The sequence below is a fragment of the Pyrgilauda ruficollis genome, unplaced genomic scaffold (genome assembly GCF_017590135.1).
Source record: "Pyrgilauda ruficollis isolate IOZ18807 unplaced genomic scaffold, ASM1759013v1 scaffold134, whole genome shotgun sequence".
In the NCBI taxonomy this organism is placed as follows: Eukaryota; Metazoa; Chordata; class Aves; order Passeriformes; family Passeridae; genus Pyrgilauda; species Pyrgilauda ruficollis.
Window position 1 is genome coordinate 310,641 of NW_024511877.1, and position 18,083 is coordinate 328,723.

The 18,083-nt window shown below is 41.1% G+C and overlaps 1 protein-coding gene across 2 annotated transcripts in view; it reads left to right on the top strand.

Annotated features, from left to right (window-relative positions):
- ANK2 (ankyrin 2) overlaps window positions 1–18,083 on the top strand; it is a 274,403-nt gene that overhangs the window by 36,702 nt on the left and 219,618 nt on the right. The window contains exon 2 of one of the 2 annotated variants that reach the window (XM_041459285.1): window positions 4,347–4,405. The exons of the other annotated variant lie outside the window; for it this stretch is intronic. Within the exon in view, the coding sequence (XP_041315219.1) occupies window positions 4,385–4,405 (21 nt within the window). The 5' untranslated portion in view covers window positions 4,347–4,384. The remainder of the gene's footprint in view (window positions 1–4,346; window positions 4,406–18,083) is intronic. 2 annotated transcript variants of the gene reach the window in all.

Sequence of the window (18,083 nt, forward strand, 5' to 3'; positions counted from 1 at the left end):
TGTGTTGCACTACCTGTTGCTGGATCCTGTCTGTGTGGGATTTGTGTTCTGACCTGACAGCCAGCTGCTGCTTCCCTCAGCCTGGAAGCCAGCACGTGGGAGGGATCAGGGCTGCAGCGGGGTAGGAAAGCAGACTCAGTTTTTTACTACTGCACATTTTTACTGCCCCATCTCCTATGACTGGGTACCTTTGTGGAGATCTTGCTTTGGCTGTATTTCCATTACTTATTAGCTATCTCCCTTTCCCTAAAGGATTAAATAGATTACTTTCCTGCTAACGCCTAGACTGACTTCAGAGGTAGCTTGGATCCAGATATTAGTCTTGCCCTTTAGTGCTTTTAAGAAGATTGCTGTAATGGCAGTAAGTGAAGCCAAATACAAAATACTGCATTATAGCTCTGTGTAGGTAGTGTGTATATGTATAAAAAGGTATACCAGGTTGCCACTTCACCCTCAAGATGTAACTGGAATTTGCAAGACCATTTGGAATTTGCTGTTAACATAGAACAGCTGCAAGAGCACAGTGGATTTAAACTGTTCAAAACCTATTAAAATCCCTTTAGTGGTCCTTAGGCTTAGGAAGAATAGAGAATAAATTACTGTTTTGACAGAGTTGCTAGTCTTACAAATAGCCCCGATGGCTTCAAAGAGTTGGCAGAAGTGGGCTCTGAAATGTTAAAGCTCTGTTTAGACATGAGCAATTTTTGGGAGGATTTTTTAAACTGGTAATCTTGAGATGCACTTTGGACTTAGAGAGCCTGTCACAGTGGAGGGGGGTCAGTGCTGTCAGTGCTTTCATGGTTGGGCACACTGGGGTTGGCACTGTCCCTGCTGGTATTGCATCTGTGACCGGGCTCTCGCTGCCGTCCGGGGAATGTGCACAAAGGCAGCTTTGTTCCCTTCTCCTTGACCCCAGGGAATCGGCGCATGGCCAGCGTGCCCAGACCATTTGCTGCAGAAGATCAGAAGCTCACTGTGGAGCTCTTGAAGAGAAGGATGCAGGGGCAGCTGGTTTCAAAGTGCCTGAGCAGAAAAATACATTAATTTTGTTTAATATTTTAGGCAATGTACAATGTATAATGTATCTCAGGATACAAATTGAGATTTATATCCAATGTTTACTGCTCTGAAGGGTTTAATATTTTAATTTTTGTGTTAGGAGTGGTAACCAGGTGTGGATTTGAACCATTGCAAATGCTCTAACAACTAAGCTGTGCTCGGTTAAGTCTGCCTGGCTATGGCTTTGTTTGGAAATATGAAGCTCCTGTGCACCTGATGTCAATAAGAAAAGTCCCCCATACAGTTCCACCAAGGACCATCCATTCAGTCTCTGAATAAAATGACTCTGTCTTCTGCTAGGCTGTTGTTTTGGCTTTCAGCTTGCTCTGTGTTAATGGCTTTTTGAAGTGACTTTTGAAAAGCAAACCTCAGTGTTGGCCTCTTGCATGAGGCGCTCTAAGCAGATGCGAGAGCCTGGCATGGAAATCAAAGAACGCAGTTATTTAGTGGATGTGGGATGAGCCAAAGCACTTATCAGGCATCAGTGGAAGACAGTAGAACATGGCCGGCCCCTGCTGACTCTTGGAATGAGCATTACGAAGGCAAGGCAACTTCTTCATCCAATTTGGGGGACACAGATCCTGAACGGAGGAGATTTGTCAGCGTTTTGCAGAGCAGATGGCTGTATATTGATTTGGATGGAGCTATTTTCATTTCAAGTCCTCTGCAGCAGCAGGCAAAATATGATTTCAGTCTCCTAGCTATATTTATGTCTGTAATTGGTAGTTAATACAATTCTGGTCAGAATTTGCAGGATCATTTCTTTTGTTAGGCAGACGGGAGACAGCTTCATCCATTAGCGTTAATCCTATTTCACAGGAAGCTCAATGTTTAAATGTTAGGCAGATTTGCTCCCTGATTGACAGTAACTATTGCATCTTTGTCCCCCTCTAAAACTGGAGGATAAGCATGGATAAAAGTGGTGGTATGGCACCTGCTACTGGGTATTTCTGGAAGGAATTGTTTAGAATGCCAAATGAAGTCTTGAACAGCTTTTGCCTCGTGGTTCCTGACCCTGTACAGCCTGACATGCCTTGGGTTGCACAAAATGAAGTCTGTTATGTGGCAGAAATGGGATGGGATTCATTATCTGCCAACGAGTCACCTCGTGTGAAGTCTGTCTGGTCATTGTTTTCACCAATAAAAGGGAAATGTACACACCGGTTGAGTGGAAGGCTCTGATCCCATCTAGGCTGGCAAAGGACAGCAGAAGGATGGCTGTTCCTTCTGGTTGATCTTCAGGAACACCAAGGGGTGCCGGTCTTCATTTTGACTTTTCTGGTATAAGCCCCAGGCAAATGGCTCAGTGTAACCCTTGCCAAATGGCAAAGCACAAAGGTGTTTTTCCTCAGAAATAAGCTTGAACTGTAGCACTTCAAGTTTAACATGTACTTGTTGTGGAGGACCCTCCCAACTTTTCAAATTCCGGAGCAGGCACTGAAAAAAAGTGGGTCAAGTTTTGATTATAATTCAGAATTCCCTGTGCAAGGGGTATGTGTGTAATCATTACAAACTACTGTAAGAAAATTAGCCGTGAGACTGCCTCTGATCAACAGAATCAATTTGTTTTTGCTTTAACCTTGAAAATTATGCTTCCCCTTATAAAAGAAAGGGAGAAAAATGAACCAAACCTGACAACTAGCATGACTCATCAGATAATTCTAGTCAGATGGCAATTATACCTTGAGTTGTCATTTTAAGGACAAAAATCTATAGTAGCACGTGTTAACCCCAGCTTAGTAACTCCTGTAGATAAAGCACAATGGTGTTATATATTCTGAAATGGGCTCATATCCTGGAGAGCTCTGAACTGTAGCTGGCACTTAGGCTGCCCTTGAAAAAGGCTAAACACGCACGTGCATGGGGACCGGAGGAGCAAAATGTGCTCCTTCGAGAGAGGAAGATAATAAGAGATCTGCCAGGTTGGAAAAAAAAAGGGTTCATTCAGAGGCATCACAGAGTAGGTTGACAGGAGGTGGAAGCAGCAGAACTTGTGCAGGAGATGTCTGAATTTGGCAGGGATTTAAAACTCAGTTTAAAATAAAGTTAGTTGCATGCAGGCAGAGAGAAAGTTGAGCCTGTACGGTCTGTTCAGTGTGAGCACGTTATGGGAACAAGTGGTATTTCCATCTGAAATTCATCAGAAAGCTTGGGAAGCCTTAATGCTGGAAAATAAGGAGTTTAAAGAAATTCTGATGAGTTCTTTACTGAATATGAAAGGTATTTGGTTTTTAAGGGTTTCACCTACATTTTTTATGATTTTCAACTTGCATTGGTTAAGAAAACATCTAAAAACTGGCATACAGCAAAAGAGTTGGTGTGGGTGAAATGTGAAATGGTTTCCTTCTCTCTTAGGATATAGTTTTGGTAGTTGAGGACCATTTATAGGCCGTATTGTGAACTGTTAAAATGATCTGGAGTACAGAAAGGCAATAGTGATAAATGCAGTTCAGCCACAGAAGAGTGCTGGGTGGTGTGTGGGTGGGAGAAACAGGAGCTGGGGTTCACTTGAGACTGGCAGGTCCTGGCACGTGTGCTTGTAGCCCAGCCTCCTGCATGGGTTGGGGGGTGAGGACTGGCTGAGGTCTGCTCAAGGAGCCTGCAGGCTCCTGCTGCCAGGCTGAGCCAGAGGTTCTTGCAAGTTCTGTACTCGCACCTGCCTGTTTTTTCAGGTTTGGAAAGGTTTTACAGAAAAGAGATGCAGTTTGTAATGGTGTAAACCCCATGTTTCTGTGGAAGTGAATGGTGAGCCTGCTGTGCCCATGCTGCCCTTGCTGTTCCCAACTGGAAGATCACTTCTGTAATGATTTGGGATATAGCACTGTCCAGGGTGTGCTGTCCTGTGCCCCATCTGCCCAAAATATGCTTTTCCAGTAGTTGCCAAGAGGTTGCTCAAATGTCTATACTGAAGACCACATTTGGGTTCTTTTACTTTGAATGTTTTATATTGCCATTACTGTGACTGCAATTATTAATTTTTTCAGAGTAAATACACAGAATATGAAAATCAAGTTATTGAGGGCATGAAGTAGCTTTTATTTAGAAATCATGTACGATGGAGGAAAAAAGAAAAAATAAGAAAAAAGATCTTAAATTCAATTACTGAATGCTTAGCTGAGGCAAAGTGGGAACATGTCATCTAAACCAATAAAACAACCAAAACCCATTATCCTAATTATAAGTTATAACCACTGAAAGTTTGCTGGGGAGCAGTGGAGAGTATTCATGACTCATGACACATCTGAGAACATGGAAAATTAACGTATTTTTCCTGTATTTTTTTTTAGGTAAGTAACCGAAGGGGACATGAAGAATTGACATTTAAATGGCCAGCATGTTGCAAAAGGTATTTCAATTTAGATTCAATAAGAAATGCGCAAATAATTAATTTGAGTACATATTTTGAGTATTTTCCTCCTTTTATTTTTCTTTTGCTTTATTGAGAATATCTTGGTAGAGAAATTCTCAAACAAAACGCTGGAGCTTCTGCTGGTGACAAACACACAGAAGCATCAAAGAAAACCCAGCTGTATTTCATTTGCAGTGGCTCTCCTAGAGATGATTTTTTTTCACATCACTGATAATCGATTATAATTCTGTGGAGTGTTTGTTGTCACGTTGCTGTCTGTGAAATCCCTCGGGAGGGTGTGGGTTGATGGGAGAGCCATGGTTACAGGGAGCAATTGCTGTTAATTCCAATTAGGGATGGTAATGCAAAGCTGTTTGGGAGAATCCTCACCAAGGCTGGCTCAAGGAAGAGGATTCTGGGTTGCAAAAATGTTACTGTTTTCTAATTATTTCCATTAGAGTGCAAGTTTTACTTAATCTTTTTGACAAAAGGGTGCAAAGAGGAAGACAGACCTATTGATTAAGAAATGTCTGGGGACAGAGGAAAGTTCTGATTTCAGCGAGGCAGAACGGAGATTTATCCCTGAATTTCCTACTTCTGAAAAGGTTATAGAGTCTAATGGATTGTTATCTGTTCTCCTTCCATCAATTTTGAGTTAAAAACCCCAGACTATATTGGACACAAAAATTAAGTTTCCTCTGACAAGATTTTTGGCTGAAAAATTCTGGTTTTGCCTTTTATAGACTTTCCACTATTGGCTGCATGCTACTACTTTATCTTTCTCTGCTGTTTTTCCTGAATTTCCTTTGTCTGCTCTGGGGTTTTGTTGACAAAGAAATGTCATGGAGAAACAAAGGCTCACCTGAAGCTGAGTTTGGGAAAATTTCGGTTTAAGAACAAATCTGTCCAACTGAAACTTTGGTTGCACTTATTCTGATTTGCATTTTAAATAAGAAGTGTTTTGAAAGATGGGGTATCAAAATGTTGCAGCCAAACAAGAAAACAAATGAATTTTTCTTTGCTGAGGCTTGCTGCAGTTTTACTGTCTCACAGGTCTTTGTGAGCAGAAGCACAGACATATCAATGTGTACAAGTTCTGCTTTTTATCAGTGAATAAGTGCCTTTGTGGGAACTAAAAGGTCTTTTCTATTCCCCAGAGAGTTCCACAGCATCATTTTAGCCTTTGAAAAGAGAAAGTTCTTGGCTAACATTAAAACAAAATGCTGCTGCTTGTGGCCATTCGAGAATTTTTTTTTTTTAATGTGAGGAGCCAGACATTTAAAAAACCTTCAGTTATGAAGGGGAGGCAAAACTTGCAGAAATTTGGGAGTGAAGGAGGAACCCACAGTACAGTACAGTCATTGCTTTTTGCACATGGTGTTCTCAGCACCAAGAACCCCTGGCTGCTTGGAACTGATAAAAATTTATATAAAATCAGCAGTAACTTCTTGTGCACTAGTTTTATATAGCAAGCAACAGTATTAGATCTGGTGCAAGGCTCACTGAATGCCTCATGTATTTGCTAAGAGTAAAATGAATTCAAGTTGATCCTGGATACATTTATGTCCCATGGGCTAGACTAGGATACATTGTGGGGAAACAGATACAATGGTATCAAAAGATGAAATTAGAGTGATTTGTTTCAGGCAATTTAGTTTATTACATTTGACATCTTATCAGGTCTCTGAAACATAACTAGGAGCTTTCTCTTGGAAGCATGTCTTGTCCTGTCTGTCTTAATGACCATCAGTAGTTGCTGTAATACTGTACCTTCTATCAGAAGCCAGCAGAGACTCTGCTGCTGAGGAATACAGAATTCCTTTATTTTTTTAATGGGAATAATAATATCATGCCTGGGTAAGTTTTCAGAGGTCATCTCAGTAAACCAGGCATTGCTCTGTGAGCTACATCATCGCCATCTCGAGCAATATTGATTCTTGAAGTATAGATTCATTTTTTTGTTTCTCTGTTTTTAGTTGGTACATTACATTTGTGTCTGTTGAGCCACATGTGCGAGTGTGAGCTGTCAATAAAGGACTTTACCATCTCGGTGTCATGTTGTCAGTTAATTCAGGTAAATGCCGAACAACATGCTAGGGTCAGGGATTCACAAAGGTAGGTCAAAATCCTCCGAGCTTTCGGGTTCTCTACGAATTGTGCCTTGCCTTTAACATCACCAATTTCTAGCCTGCATGATCATGAAGGTGCCAGTGGAAACATGGACCGTGTCCACACGGATTTCTCAACAGGTAGGTGCTCTCTTTTTATCCAGTATACCAAGGAGCTGGTAATCAAAACCTCTGTGTGTGTATATCTGTTTTTATATCCCAGATGAAAATGTGTTTATTTGACTTTGGCGGGTAGCAAGGTGGCTGGTGCTGTGCTATGCAGCAGGGAAATGCTTGCCATGTCTTTTAGTCTTCAAGCTTTTGATGAAAGACACTCGTGCATTTTTGGCACCTGGCCTCCCCAGTTTTCCATGGAGCTGGGCAGCAGGACAGGCATCATCCATTCTTTGCTTTTTTGTCTCTGGCTTGTCTGTAAAGAGCCACATTTCTTTTTAGTGGTGATCCTGAACTGGGGCAATTGCACAGCCCCTGATAAGATGCTGAGAGAAGCAGTAATTTTTCCTTGGAAAACTGAGGTGACTGGGTGGGGGGGTTTAACATCCAACTTCAGCAGACAACTCTCTGGGAGTCTCTTAATATCATTCCCATTTATCTTTTAGTAGTTTAGAACCAAAAAACTCCATGAATAGAAACTGACTGCCAAGATCAGATAGATCTGCTGACTGGGAGATAGTTATTGTGTCTTGTGATTTAAATTGTGTCTTTGCTGTGTCTCTTTGGTTTTTGAAACATCTGACAAATTCGGTGGCTTGCCAATATACAACTCAAATAGATGCCAGTAAGCATCTAAAAAGTGATTTTATTTCTGTAAGCACAGGTATTCATCATCATCAGGTAGTGGTGACATGTAGGTAAAGAAGTTGTCCCAAGAAAGGAAACTTGTCTTTCCAGACCTTGAATAGTTGATCTGCTTGCCAAATATTCTTGAGCCTGAGTTGTTGTTTGACCCAAGCTGATTCTGGGTCATTGGCTGTTTGATTGTGTCCCACACTCTGGTATGGTATTTTTCTTTAGGTAACATCTTTATCATAGTAATGAAAAAGGTTGTAAGTGGAGGACGTGTGTGCTTGTATTAAGATTTTTTTTTTTTTCCAGTGAGCAATGGAAATTTTAGAACTGTTAGAAGGCTCTTACGTCTGCACCTTTATAATATTATCCTGCTTTAAAAAAAATGGATGCAGCACTTGTGGATTTTTTTTTCTTTGTATACATTAAAAGTGAAACTGCATCTCTGACACAAGTGTCAGAAATGCTTGTGTGTGCAAACATATTTTTAAGTTCTTTCTAGATATATAATAATTTAATGTTGTGGCTCTTGTCTGCCTGTTGGTATTTCCTAAGGAACAGATATCTACATCTGGAAAAAAAAAGCGGGATTGCATTTCACATTAACTGGTGTTTTTGTTGGCAGCCGAAGGGGACATGAAAATTTAAATGGGCATAATGAATAAATTACCCTTTGACTTTAGACTGTTCCTTCAAAACAAGAGTGGAATGGTGTGGTGCTTTTTGCCTCTGTGTATTTCTTTGTAAGGGGCTCATTTTCTCCATGATGAATTTAATCTATCATAATCTCCCCTGTACTACAAAGAACAAGGGAAATCTTTACTTTTATGGTAACCAAAATGAGCACAGAGCAGTCAGGATTATTTTCTTTTTGTCTTCTTGAGGTCTGCGAGTACAAAATGGGAGAAACTGCAGAGTGACTATGAAGACTTGAAAGTATTTCAGGTTTGCCATTGATTTTCACGTGGAATGAGTTCAGACTCTGGGACAATTAGCAGCCGAGCTGAATCCAGCTGAGGACAGCCTCTGCTGCAGCAGAAATTGCAGCTAATGGGCCGTGAAGGCAGGCAGGGCAATTCCAGTGTCCAGCACTAGTCTGCAGCTGGGCTGCCACCAGAAGGAGAGGGATGCGCTGGCCAAGGGCTGGCTGAATGCTCAGAGCTCCCTGCTCCTCGGGATTGTGTAGCCATGCTTGAAAACTGCTCCCACTTGAGTGCCTGGCAAGGAAATGAGTGTGGAGAGCAGCTCTTGCTTGGAGCAGTCACGGTTTAAGGAGCAGATTGTATGTGGCTCTTTGGTGCCTTGTTCTCTTCTGATTTGAATTCTTTCCCTTTCTTTTCCTCTGGGGATAAATATAGAAGGAAGAAGCCACTTTAAATAGGCAAAAATCTCCCAAGGTGGTTTTGCTTTGCTTAAAAAGTAGCCCAGAGTCTGAATCCTGAGGAAGTGTCTCATGTGGTCCTGAGCTTTTCCACAGCCTATTTTCCAGACAAAAAGTGAAACCTGACATGTGAAGCATTAATTGCAAGGAGCAACAGATTGACTGCCAAATTTTTGTAGTCTATATTAGCCTTTCTGCCAAAATCTTATTTATTTTCTTTTACCACAAGCATGGCAGACAAAAGGACATTGTTTGTCCACTGAGAGAATGGGTAGTTTTTGTCAGCCAGACAAATTGCTTACATTCTGTTTATAAACATTTGTTGAGAAAACACTTCATTCTGATGCAGCTTTTGCAGTTTCTTTATGTGCCAGAAGAGATGAAAAGGTAGGTCTGGCCACTTTGCAGAGCTGCTTTTAAAGATATTATCCTGGTTTTAATGTTTCAGACAATCTCAGATGAGATGTAAATGCAGAATATTGCTGCTTTTTCTTTTCTCCATCCGTGTTCCAGTGCTATTTCTGGCACAGGTAGAGGTTGAAGATGGGCCAAGGTACACATCCTTGCCAGGGTTTCAAACAGCACTGAAGATTTGGGAGTGTCGAATGTCATCCTTTTGAGCTTGTGCCTGCTTCTAAGTGTGTTTGTGTACGGCAGAATTTTCACTCTTAAGTCTTTAAGTGCCTCTTAAAAATGTACATCTAATCTTGTGGCAGTCTGAGTGTTTCATGCATGCTCTGCTCTCTCTGCAGATTAGTTTCATTGGCTCTGTTTCAGGAGTCAATGGGAAATCCATTGGAAGTGAGATTTGTGTTGAATACAAGTGTTAATGGTAGGAAGTTTCCCGCAGACACCGTTGAGGGCAAACGAGGTCAGTCTCATCACTCTTTTTGCTGTAATGGATAGGCCTGGGTTTTTTCCCTTCCTAAAGTATCAGTGGCATGTAGTTAATACATCTGTTCTCATAAATCATTTTCTTCCTTAGGCTATTCTACCATGGCATGACATAATAATTAAAAAATTATAATACCCCAAATTTTTCATCTATTAAAAGTGAACAAGATGAGGTACCAAAATCCTCCCTCTTCCTTAGGTTAGGAATGCAAAGCTTTTAATGAACTGTCCAGCTAAGCCTTCTGTGTAGTCTCCCTCCAAATCCATTGTCCAGAGTTCTCTGGGAAGGAGGAAAAAGGCTGGTGTGTATTGTATATATTTAAAAAACTGTAAACCTGCTCTGTAGTTTTCACAGCCACTCATGTCTGTAACATCTCTAGTGAGAAGGCTGCAGAGGTGGGAACCCAAAGGCAGAGGAAGTGATTTTGATTTCCTTTCTGTGCTTGAGCCTTTCAGCTGAAGAAGCTGGTGAAAGCTGGGCTGCCTTGCTGCCTGCTCTTGTTTTGATCAAGCTGTAGCATCACAGCAGTTTGTCTCATGAATTTGTAGCCATGAGAACAAATTAGGATCTGCTGTAATGGTAATTATGTTAACTAAAATGGTCATGAAATGATAGGGAGGAAGCTGCATGTATCAAAGCTGTGCAATCAGTATTCTCCCCAAACATTTCTAATAAAAAGAAAATATCAGTGTGTGCGTGTGTGTATAAGTATATATGTGTATGAGTGGGTGTAGAGTGTGTAAGTGTATGTTAAATAAAACAAAGTCCATATTCATGATTTGAGATTAGCAAATGTTAATGAACTTAAAAATTCTCTGAGGGGAGTCAGCTGATGTAGCTGAGTTAAAAACTCAAGGCCCTTGGATAAAACCCTGCCAGGGTAGGTAGTAGACACTTTCTGCTACATTTAGAATGCAAATTCTTTGCTAAAGAATTTGGAAAATACTGAAGCAAAAGAGTGATGCAGGGTCTTCTATAATTGATGTTCAAGGTTGGACACATGTTCTAAAATGTATCAGAAACAGAACAGAGACTTCCCAAGGAAGGCCTGTGCTGTCCAGCAGAACACAGGGGGCTGTTTGCAGCAGAGGGGGAAGAAGAAAGGATCCTCCTGTTAAGAAAAAGTTTGATAAGGTTTGTTTATATCCCCCTGTTAGGAAGGTTAGCTGAGAGCTGCCACTCACTCCATATCTTCTCATAACTCTACGCCAGGTTTTCTGGCTGAAGATTGAGCTCTATGGTGGCCAAAAAATGATGTAACGCTTCATTCTCAATCCTCTTTCTATTTGGTCAAATGCTGTTTTAAAGATTACTTTGGTGATAGTATTGAAGCCATAAAAATGCCATTAGTTAGTGACCTGTTGCCTGCTTTGTTCCTCAGAGGGTCTGTTTCTCAGTGTTTTCTCTTCAACAATATCCACAGCCTGGTTCTTGGGGAAGAACAGCAACAGGGCAAGCATATCTGATACTTCCCCTAAATAATCTCCTGGCCTCCAGCTGTTTTTGGCTCAGGATTTCCTGAGCTGGATTTTGTCTCTGTGATTTAATAACCCTCAGTGGTTTTTTCTTTCACAAACTTGTCTCTCCTTGAGCTGAGGTAACCCCTTCCCCCAGGGAAATTCCTGCCACCACCTCTGTTCTGGCCACTGGGCTGGGACACTCAAAGTCTGCTCTCCTAGAATATAGGATGTGTTCTTAGGTTCAGGGAGAAGAAATACAAGGCTTAAAGAGGACAGTAATCATATTACAGATTATGAATAGCTATTGCTACAGTTGAAATATTATTTTGAATACAGGCATATGGTCAAGAACAAACCCAAAACATTTTAAGAAGAGAATACCATGTACCAAAGACAGGAATCCTTATCCAAATGACGTGGCATTTGTGTCTTGGCAGTGCTTTACTGTTTGTCTTGTCAGTCCTCTTGCTCTCCTAAGTATGGCTTTATTTATAAAATATTAGCTTTCCAAAGGAAGCCATCAGGAAATGAATAACTGTAGTCACAGCTGGGTTTAAAAAGGGAGGACAAAATAGGCTTTGGGATGGTCTCACAAAGCTGAGCTGCTCTCTCCAAACATATGTATTAGTTATGGGTTTTTTTTTTGTTTTCTTTTTTTGTTACATCACTGGGATAGAATCAGCTTGAAAATTATGTTTTTCCAAGGTTTGGGGGGTGTGTGGTTGATGATTGTTAAGCTTATTTTTGAGTGTGTGACTGTTTTCATGACCTGTCTATCACTTATATTTAGAGATGTGGACACAAAGAATTAAGAAAAAGAGAAGTTTGGTGTTATTACTTTTTATTTTTTCTTTAATGAAGTGTCCTTTGTACCTTTTTTTAAACAAAATGAAGAAGCTTAATTAGTTCGTGCTGTTTAATGTGCTTTACACTTGTCAACCACCAAAGAACAAACTCCATCTTATTCACCATTTCCCTCAACTAAAGTCTCATATTAACGTAGCTATAGTATGCAAGAAGCACTTAGAGCCCAAAGCATGCCCAAATTCCAGTTTCCAGGGGAAGCAGGGTTATTTATATGGGCCTGAAGGGCAGCATGTCTCTGACAAAGGCCAGGGTTCTGGAATGAAGGTTAAATGGGAAGGATGGTCCCCTGCCAGCCTGCTGGAGAGCGGGGACCATGTACGCTTGTCACTAAGCCAGGGAACAAGCCAGGGCAAGAAATAGCATTGAAATAATTTTCTTTATCTGTGAACCAGTCAGGAAGCTGTAGCTGGGACAGCAGTCAAGCAAAGTTATTTAAAAACACTGATAATTAAGACATTTCAAGTGTTGGGTGCTCTGTTATGTAGCTTACCCTTTAACATTGTTTTAAAAGAATATCCAATGTGTAGTTAACAGTTTATTTCCTGTGTTACACTTGAGCTGCTTCTTTTTGCTCAGTAATAAAAAGTGATTAGTATTTAAGCTAAGCAAACTCTTAGATTCATAAAGTGTCTACTAATAATTTTATTAATTGCTGCTTAGGGGATCATTGTGCCATAATTTATTTGTTTTTAATTCCTTAATCTCAGTGGAGGAAGGGTGTTTTTCAGACAATTTTTATGCTATAAACCCCTGTAAGTCATAGCTGCTGAGAAAGATTTCTTTACTATTTTGGCAGAATATGTGAGTACCTTACTATGGCATTTCTGTATATTCATTTTCCCTCTGCTGCTTGTTCTGTGTGCCTTATCATGGCATTTAAATGGTCAGTTGATAAAATCTTTCTGTAAAGATTGCTCTCAGGTACACAAGGCAACTTGACGTGATGCACTGGAACGTTAAATCATTTGAAATCCCAATTTTGTTCTCTTTGCTGCTTGGGTAACTTTGGATGACGTATTTAAGTCTGGAGAGCTTTTTAGGACATCAGAGATCTTGATTATTTCAATTTGCTTCATTCTGTTGTTGTTTTAAAACCTGATCTTTTGCAGTGTTGGAGAAAATGATGAGTCTAGCAAGGGGTTTGCTCCCAGGATCCTTTTAGTGATGGGTGAGCAGTGACCAAATCCATGGCTGTGTTTATAGCTCGGTGTTTGCCCAGCTCCCCAGCCAGCAGTACATGCCAGCAATAATAATAATTATTATTATAAATATAACCAAGTAATTGCTGGTCAGCATGGTTCTGCGGGCTTTAATTCTGTGTGGTTTAGTGGGGCAGATGGGGGCCATTTCAAACCCTAAAGGACTGGAGCTGGTGTCCAGCTGTGGGCAGCATCTTGGGCAGGTACTGCTGCCTGCTGGGCTCCAGCAGGGAAAGGCAGGGCAGGAAAAAATCTGCGGTACTGCCATGGTCATGCTAAGAAATATCCTCATTTCAAGAGGCTTGAAACGAGAAAATCTATGCAGAGCTTGAAAATAATAATAATAATGCCAAGTCAAATTTGAGAAAAACTGCTTTCTGTGGTGCAGGAAGATCAGTCTTTGCTTGTCATGTTAAATGTGGCAACTTGGGAATATTGCACATGTGACACCAGTTAAATTTCCCCCCCTCATTCTTTTATCCTGTTTTATTTGTCTCCATCAGAAACGTGGGGGAATAAGTCCAATCCTATTTGCCTTAAAATCTCTTGTAAAGGCAGTGCGTTCCTGCTTCGCCTCCCTTTGGCCGAAAGAGGGAGGTCTCTGCCTTCCTCAATCCCTCGTACATGCTTATAATGGAAAAGAGCGTTTCAGAGGATCCTTATGCATTTGGGAAGTCTCTACAAACCTGCGTGGAATGGCACTTTCTGCCTGAAGCTTGAAGGCTTAACTAGGAACTCGGGATGAGCCGGATTGCTCTGTGGTTACCTGGTTAGCAGTGAAGTGCTGCACAGAAGTAGTCTCAGTCTTGGAAAGAGTAGGAAGAAGTTTTCCATACACTTTCTACCAGCGCTCAGGAGATGATTTTTTTTTTAGAAATGAAGGGGAATATTATTACATAAAATGTAATGACGCTCTTCCACTCTAGCTTTAAGATAAGTGCTTATGATTTAGCTTTTCGGCAGGAGGAGGTAAATAGGTTTATAATAACTTTTTTATGGGCAAACTACACAACCTCCCTGTTTGCTGTGATTTTCTGATAGATGCAGAGAGCCATGTAGGCAGCAGACTGAAGTGCTTATGGAAGTCTTGCAATTATGTCACCTACGTGAGGAGAAATGTAGCCTTTTTACACTTGCTTTTACCAGGGGTGGTGCAGCTATAAGAAATCACACCTATATCTTGTTGGGTTTTCAGTGGAGGTACACAGCTCACACAGAATGGTGTGTGCTGAGGTGAGAGCAAGCATTTAATTGGGAATAAAGTGTATATGGATTTAGAGGGAGTAAAAATAATAAAGGGAATCAAGTGCATGTGGATTTGGATCTGGTGCTCTATTGCCACCTTCTGCTCATCCATCTTCCCACCGTGCTGGTGATGCAGTTACGTGTTTCACCAGGGAACTTGCATTAGGGATGACATTTGATTTTACAGAGTTTGAGGGAAGCTGTGCCCAAAGGAAATGTCAGTTCCTCTTCTGGATTCCTGAATGCAAAGCCCTGTTTAGATAAGGCAAGGAAAATATCTTCCATAGCAAAATGAATGATAGTTTTCATCAACTTGAAAACTAACACGTAAGCCTTTTCTCTGGCACAGGGCAACTCAGTCTGATTTCCATTACCTTAAAAGCTCACAAATCACAAACTGAAGCATCAACATTTGCTTATTGCATTGTGAATTGCAGAATCTGAGAGTTATTTTAGCCTTTGGACGCTTTAATAAGGAATAGAAGCAATTGTAGAAGCAGAATTGATTACTTAAAGTGCATTGATTTGTTCTGAAGATGTCTACTTGGTGGTCTTTGGGAAGTGCTCCCCTGAATGTTTACCCTTTTGGCATTTATGACTTATTGTGTGGCCTAAACGCTGACTTTACCTCCTGCTGTTCCAGTAGAAACTCGGGAAGAGAGAAATAGAAAATATCAGCTCCCTTGCGATGCCACTGGTAAAACTCTGTCCTTTCTAAAATGCTGGAAATAATGTGCTGTTTAAATGATAGCTGAAAGGCGTATTCAGTCTCTAGTAAAATTCAGGGTGGAGAGGGAGCAGAGCAAACTTGATGTTCCTAACAGGTAATTTTAGCCAGGAGAATTGGATAGGAAGAGAATCAGCCTTGAAACTTGACAGATTGAGATCCGCAGGAGGAAGCAGGTGCATCATCACACACTTGTTCCTTCTACTTCCCATCTTACTTAGAAACTACAAATAGCAGGTTCCTTTTGGCTGCTCCACACCTGTCTGCAGTTTGTGAGGATTTGAAGGCAGAGTTGTGGGAGAAATGTGATACAGGGGAGAATGGCAGGTCCCCAAATGCATCATATGCATTGTATTTTACCTGTGTTTATAAGTAGTGCAAAATAATGTTTGTTTTGCCCAAATTATGTGATTACACATTGTTGGGGTTATTGTATTAGCTTTCAAACTATGAGAGCAGCATTCAGTTTTTTCAGGAGTTCCTATTTTAGTTTTCATTGCTTTCCTGCTTGGGAAATTTAAGTTTGGCATTTCTTGGCTGTCAGCTTCTATTGCTTTATTTTAATTTATAGTTCACTAGATAACTTCATCAGCATCTGGTCTGTAATTTGAAATGATCTTCTTAAGGTTTAAGAATTGCAAATTGGATTGAGGCTAGTGTAAAATAAATGGGGGGATCACAAAATGTCATTTCAATTTTTGTCAAAAATCTGTATTTTAGTACTATTTAAAAAAAATCTGTTGTTTTCCAGCCTCGTATCAATACATGTATTTAAAAATTTGATCTGGCTTGCAACTATTCTTTAGTAAGTGGTTGTTTTAGAGTGTAATGATATCTTGACATTTAGTCAAGCTTTGACATTTTCTGTTAGAGCATATTAAACCTTCCTTCGTGGAGGTGCATTTCAATAGACCAGAGCACGACAGCCAGAGGGTCACCTTTGCTTCTGATGTAATGTCTGCCTTTTAGGCAAGAAAATAGCAGCATCCAACTTGGGCTCTGTCTGGAGCTACAGGACCTGTCAGGTGTTTCCATGGCTGGAACTCCCAAATGCCCTGTTAGTTTTTGTTTTTTGTGTAATGCTAGGCTCCAATGGAGCTGGTGCAACTCAACAGAAACAGGAGAGTTTGTTAATCATTGGCTGCCTGATGCTTTGTGGTGGATTTTTTTGACATTCATGTCAAATTGTTTCATCCAAGTTGTCAGAAAACTGGATCGAGGCCTCCTGTCCGTGATTGTCAGCTTGGGCACTTCCACAAGGCATTTCTGAGTGGTTCTGGAAAACTTCCTTGTGATTATCTAGGCAGAAAAAATGGGGATTTCAAGTTGCGGAATCTTTTTGCATCATATGACAATAGCCAAACCTATATAAAATTAAATTCTACAGACTAGTTTGGGAAAAAGTTTTTGTCTAGGAAGCAGAGGAGCTAGGAAAAGTACTGATGAGGTTTTGATGCTCTGTTTTAGGGAGCCTAAGTGCCAGCTGATGTATGGAAAATTTGCATGTATCTTGTCTGTCTCAATGTGCGGGACATTGTTTTGTATTGAATTTGCTGTACAGATGCACAGAACTGGATTCTGCTGTTTTGCTCCCCTAAGGAGCTGGTAGGGATGGTTTTTTCCCCCTATCTCACAGAGGCTGGATCCCAGCTGCATTTTTGTGCATAGAAAATCAAAGGTCAGACACGGGCATGGTCTGTTTTTGCCAGGGAAGTGCCTGTGATCTGCAGAACAAGATGGTTGCTTATAGTGGGAACTGGAGTGAGGAGCTGGCTGCTCAGTGTCCTGGTGTTTAACCCTGAGGAGTCAGTATCTAAAAGAAAAAGGCATGTGGTTGGGTGACATCTGCTGAGCCTCTTCAGGAAGGCAATGAAGGAAAAAGCAGACAGGTAGAGGATTTAGCAAGTTCAGGGGCTGAACTTCCCTGGAACTTTAGACTGGGTGTCTTAATCCAGTTGTTTCTCAGATTCCCAGGGTTAAAATTGCAGAAGGATGTTCAAACAGCCTGCTATGATTAATTTCATCACTTTGATGTTCAGATAGATTTAAACTGCATGGATTTAAGTCTGCCTGGAGCTCTGTGTGTAGCTCTATCTTCCTTCTGGTTTCCTTCAGGGCATTCTCTACCCCGAGCACTGTGGCAGCAGCAGTCATATGTGTTAGTTCCTCTGCTGGTTTACACTGGATGATGCTCTTGCACTATGGCTTGAAAAAGATTTTTTTTTCTTAGTTTGGCTAATAATGTTAACTTCTAGTCAGTCCAACAGAATAGAAATGTCCTCAGGAGGCTGGTCAGGGATAGCATCCTGTTAGGTTGAATCGAGGTCCTTGTGGAGTGAGGGACAGGGCTCTTGTCTATCAGCTGCAGAACGAAACATCTGCTTGGAGTTTTTGGATAAGCCAAAATGGAGCAAGTTTGCACCGTTTGTCCAGGTTTTATGTCAGTGAGCACTGAGGTAACGTTTCCCTCCAGTGGAAATGGTGGAATGCCTCTTGCTGCTGATAAGAAACAGTGCCAATAATCTTTAAAGGCCAGTGTGTATCTGATGTGGGAAGGGTTTGAACCGCACCTTGTGTCCTCTCACGTGTGCACTGGATTCCTCATCAAGCCATGGCTGTGTCAGGAGGTAAATGGCCATTCCTGCCCAGGCTGTGTCCTTGAATGTCCTCCTGTGCCTAACTTTTCTGGAGCTATTTGCAGGAGCAGGAAAGAACAGGCTTCCTTCAGTCCTCTTTAGGCAAAACAAGCTGTGACAAATGGGTGGATGCATTAGAGCTGTGTTTGACTTAGGAGCACGGAGCTGGGAATCAAATTAATCAAGGAAAAGGTAGTAACACCTTTGGAGGAGGGAAATGGAAAGGAGGGAAAAGGCATAGGAATAGGGGGAAGGAGAGTGAGGCAAGACAGGGAAAAACAAAGAAAGGCAGAAGGAGTAGGGAAAGGTTGACCAAGGTTTTTTAATTCACTGCTTGCCAGTGAATTAAG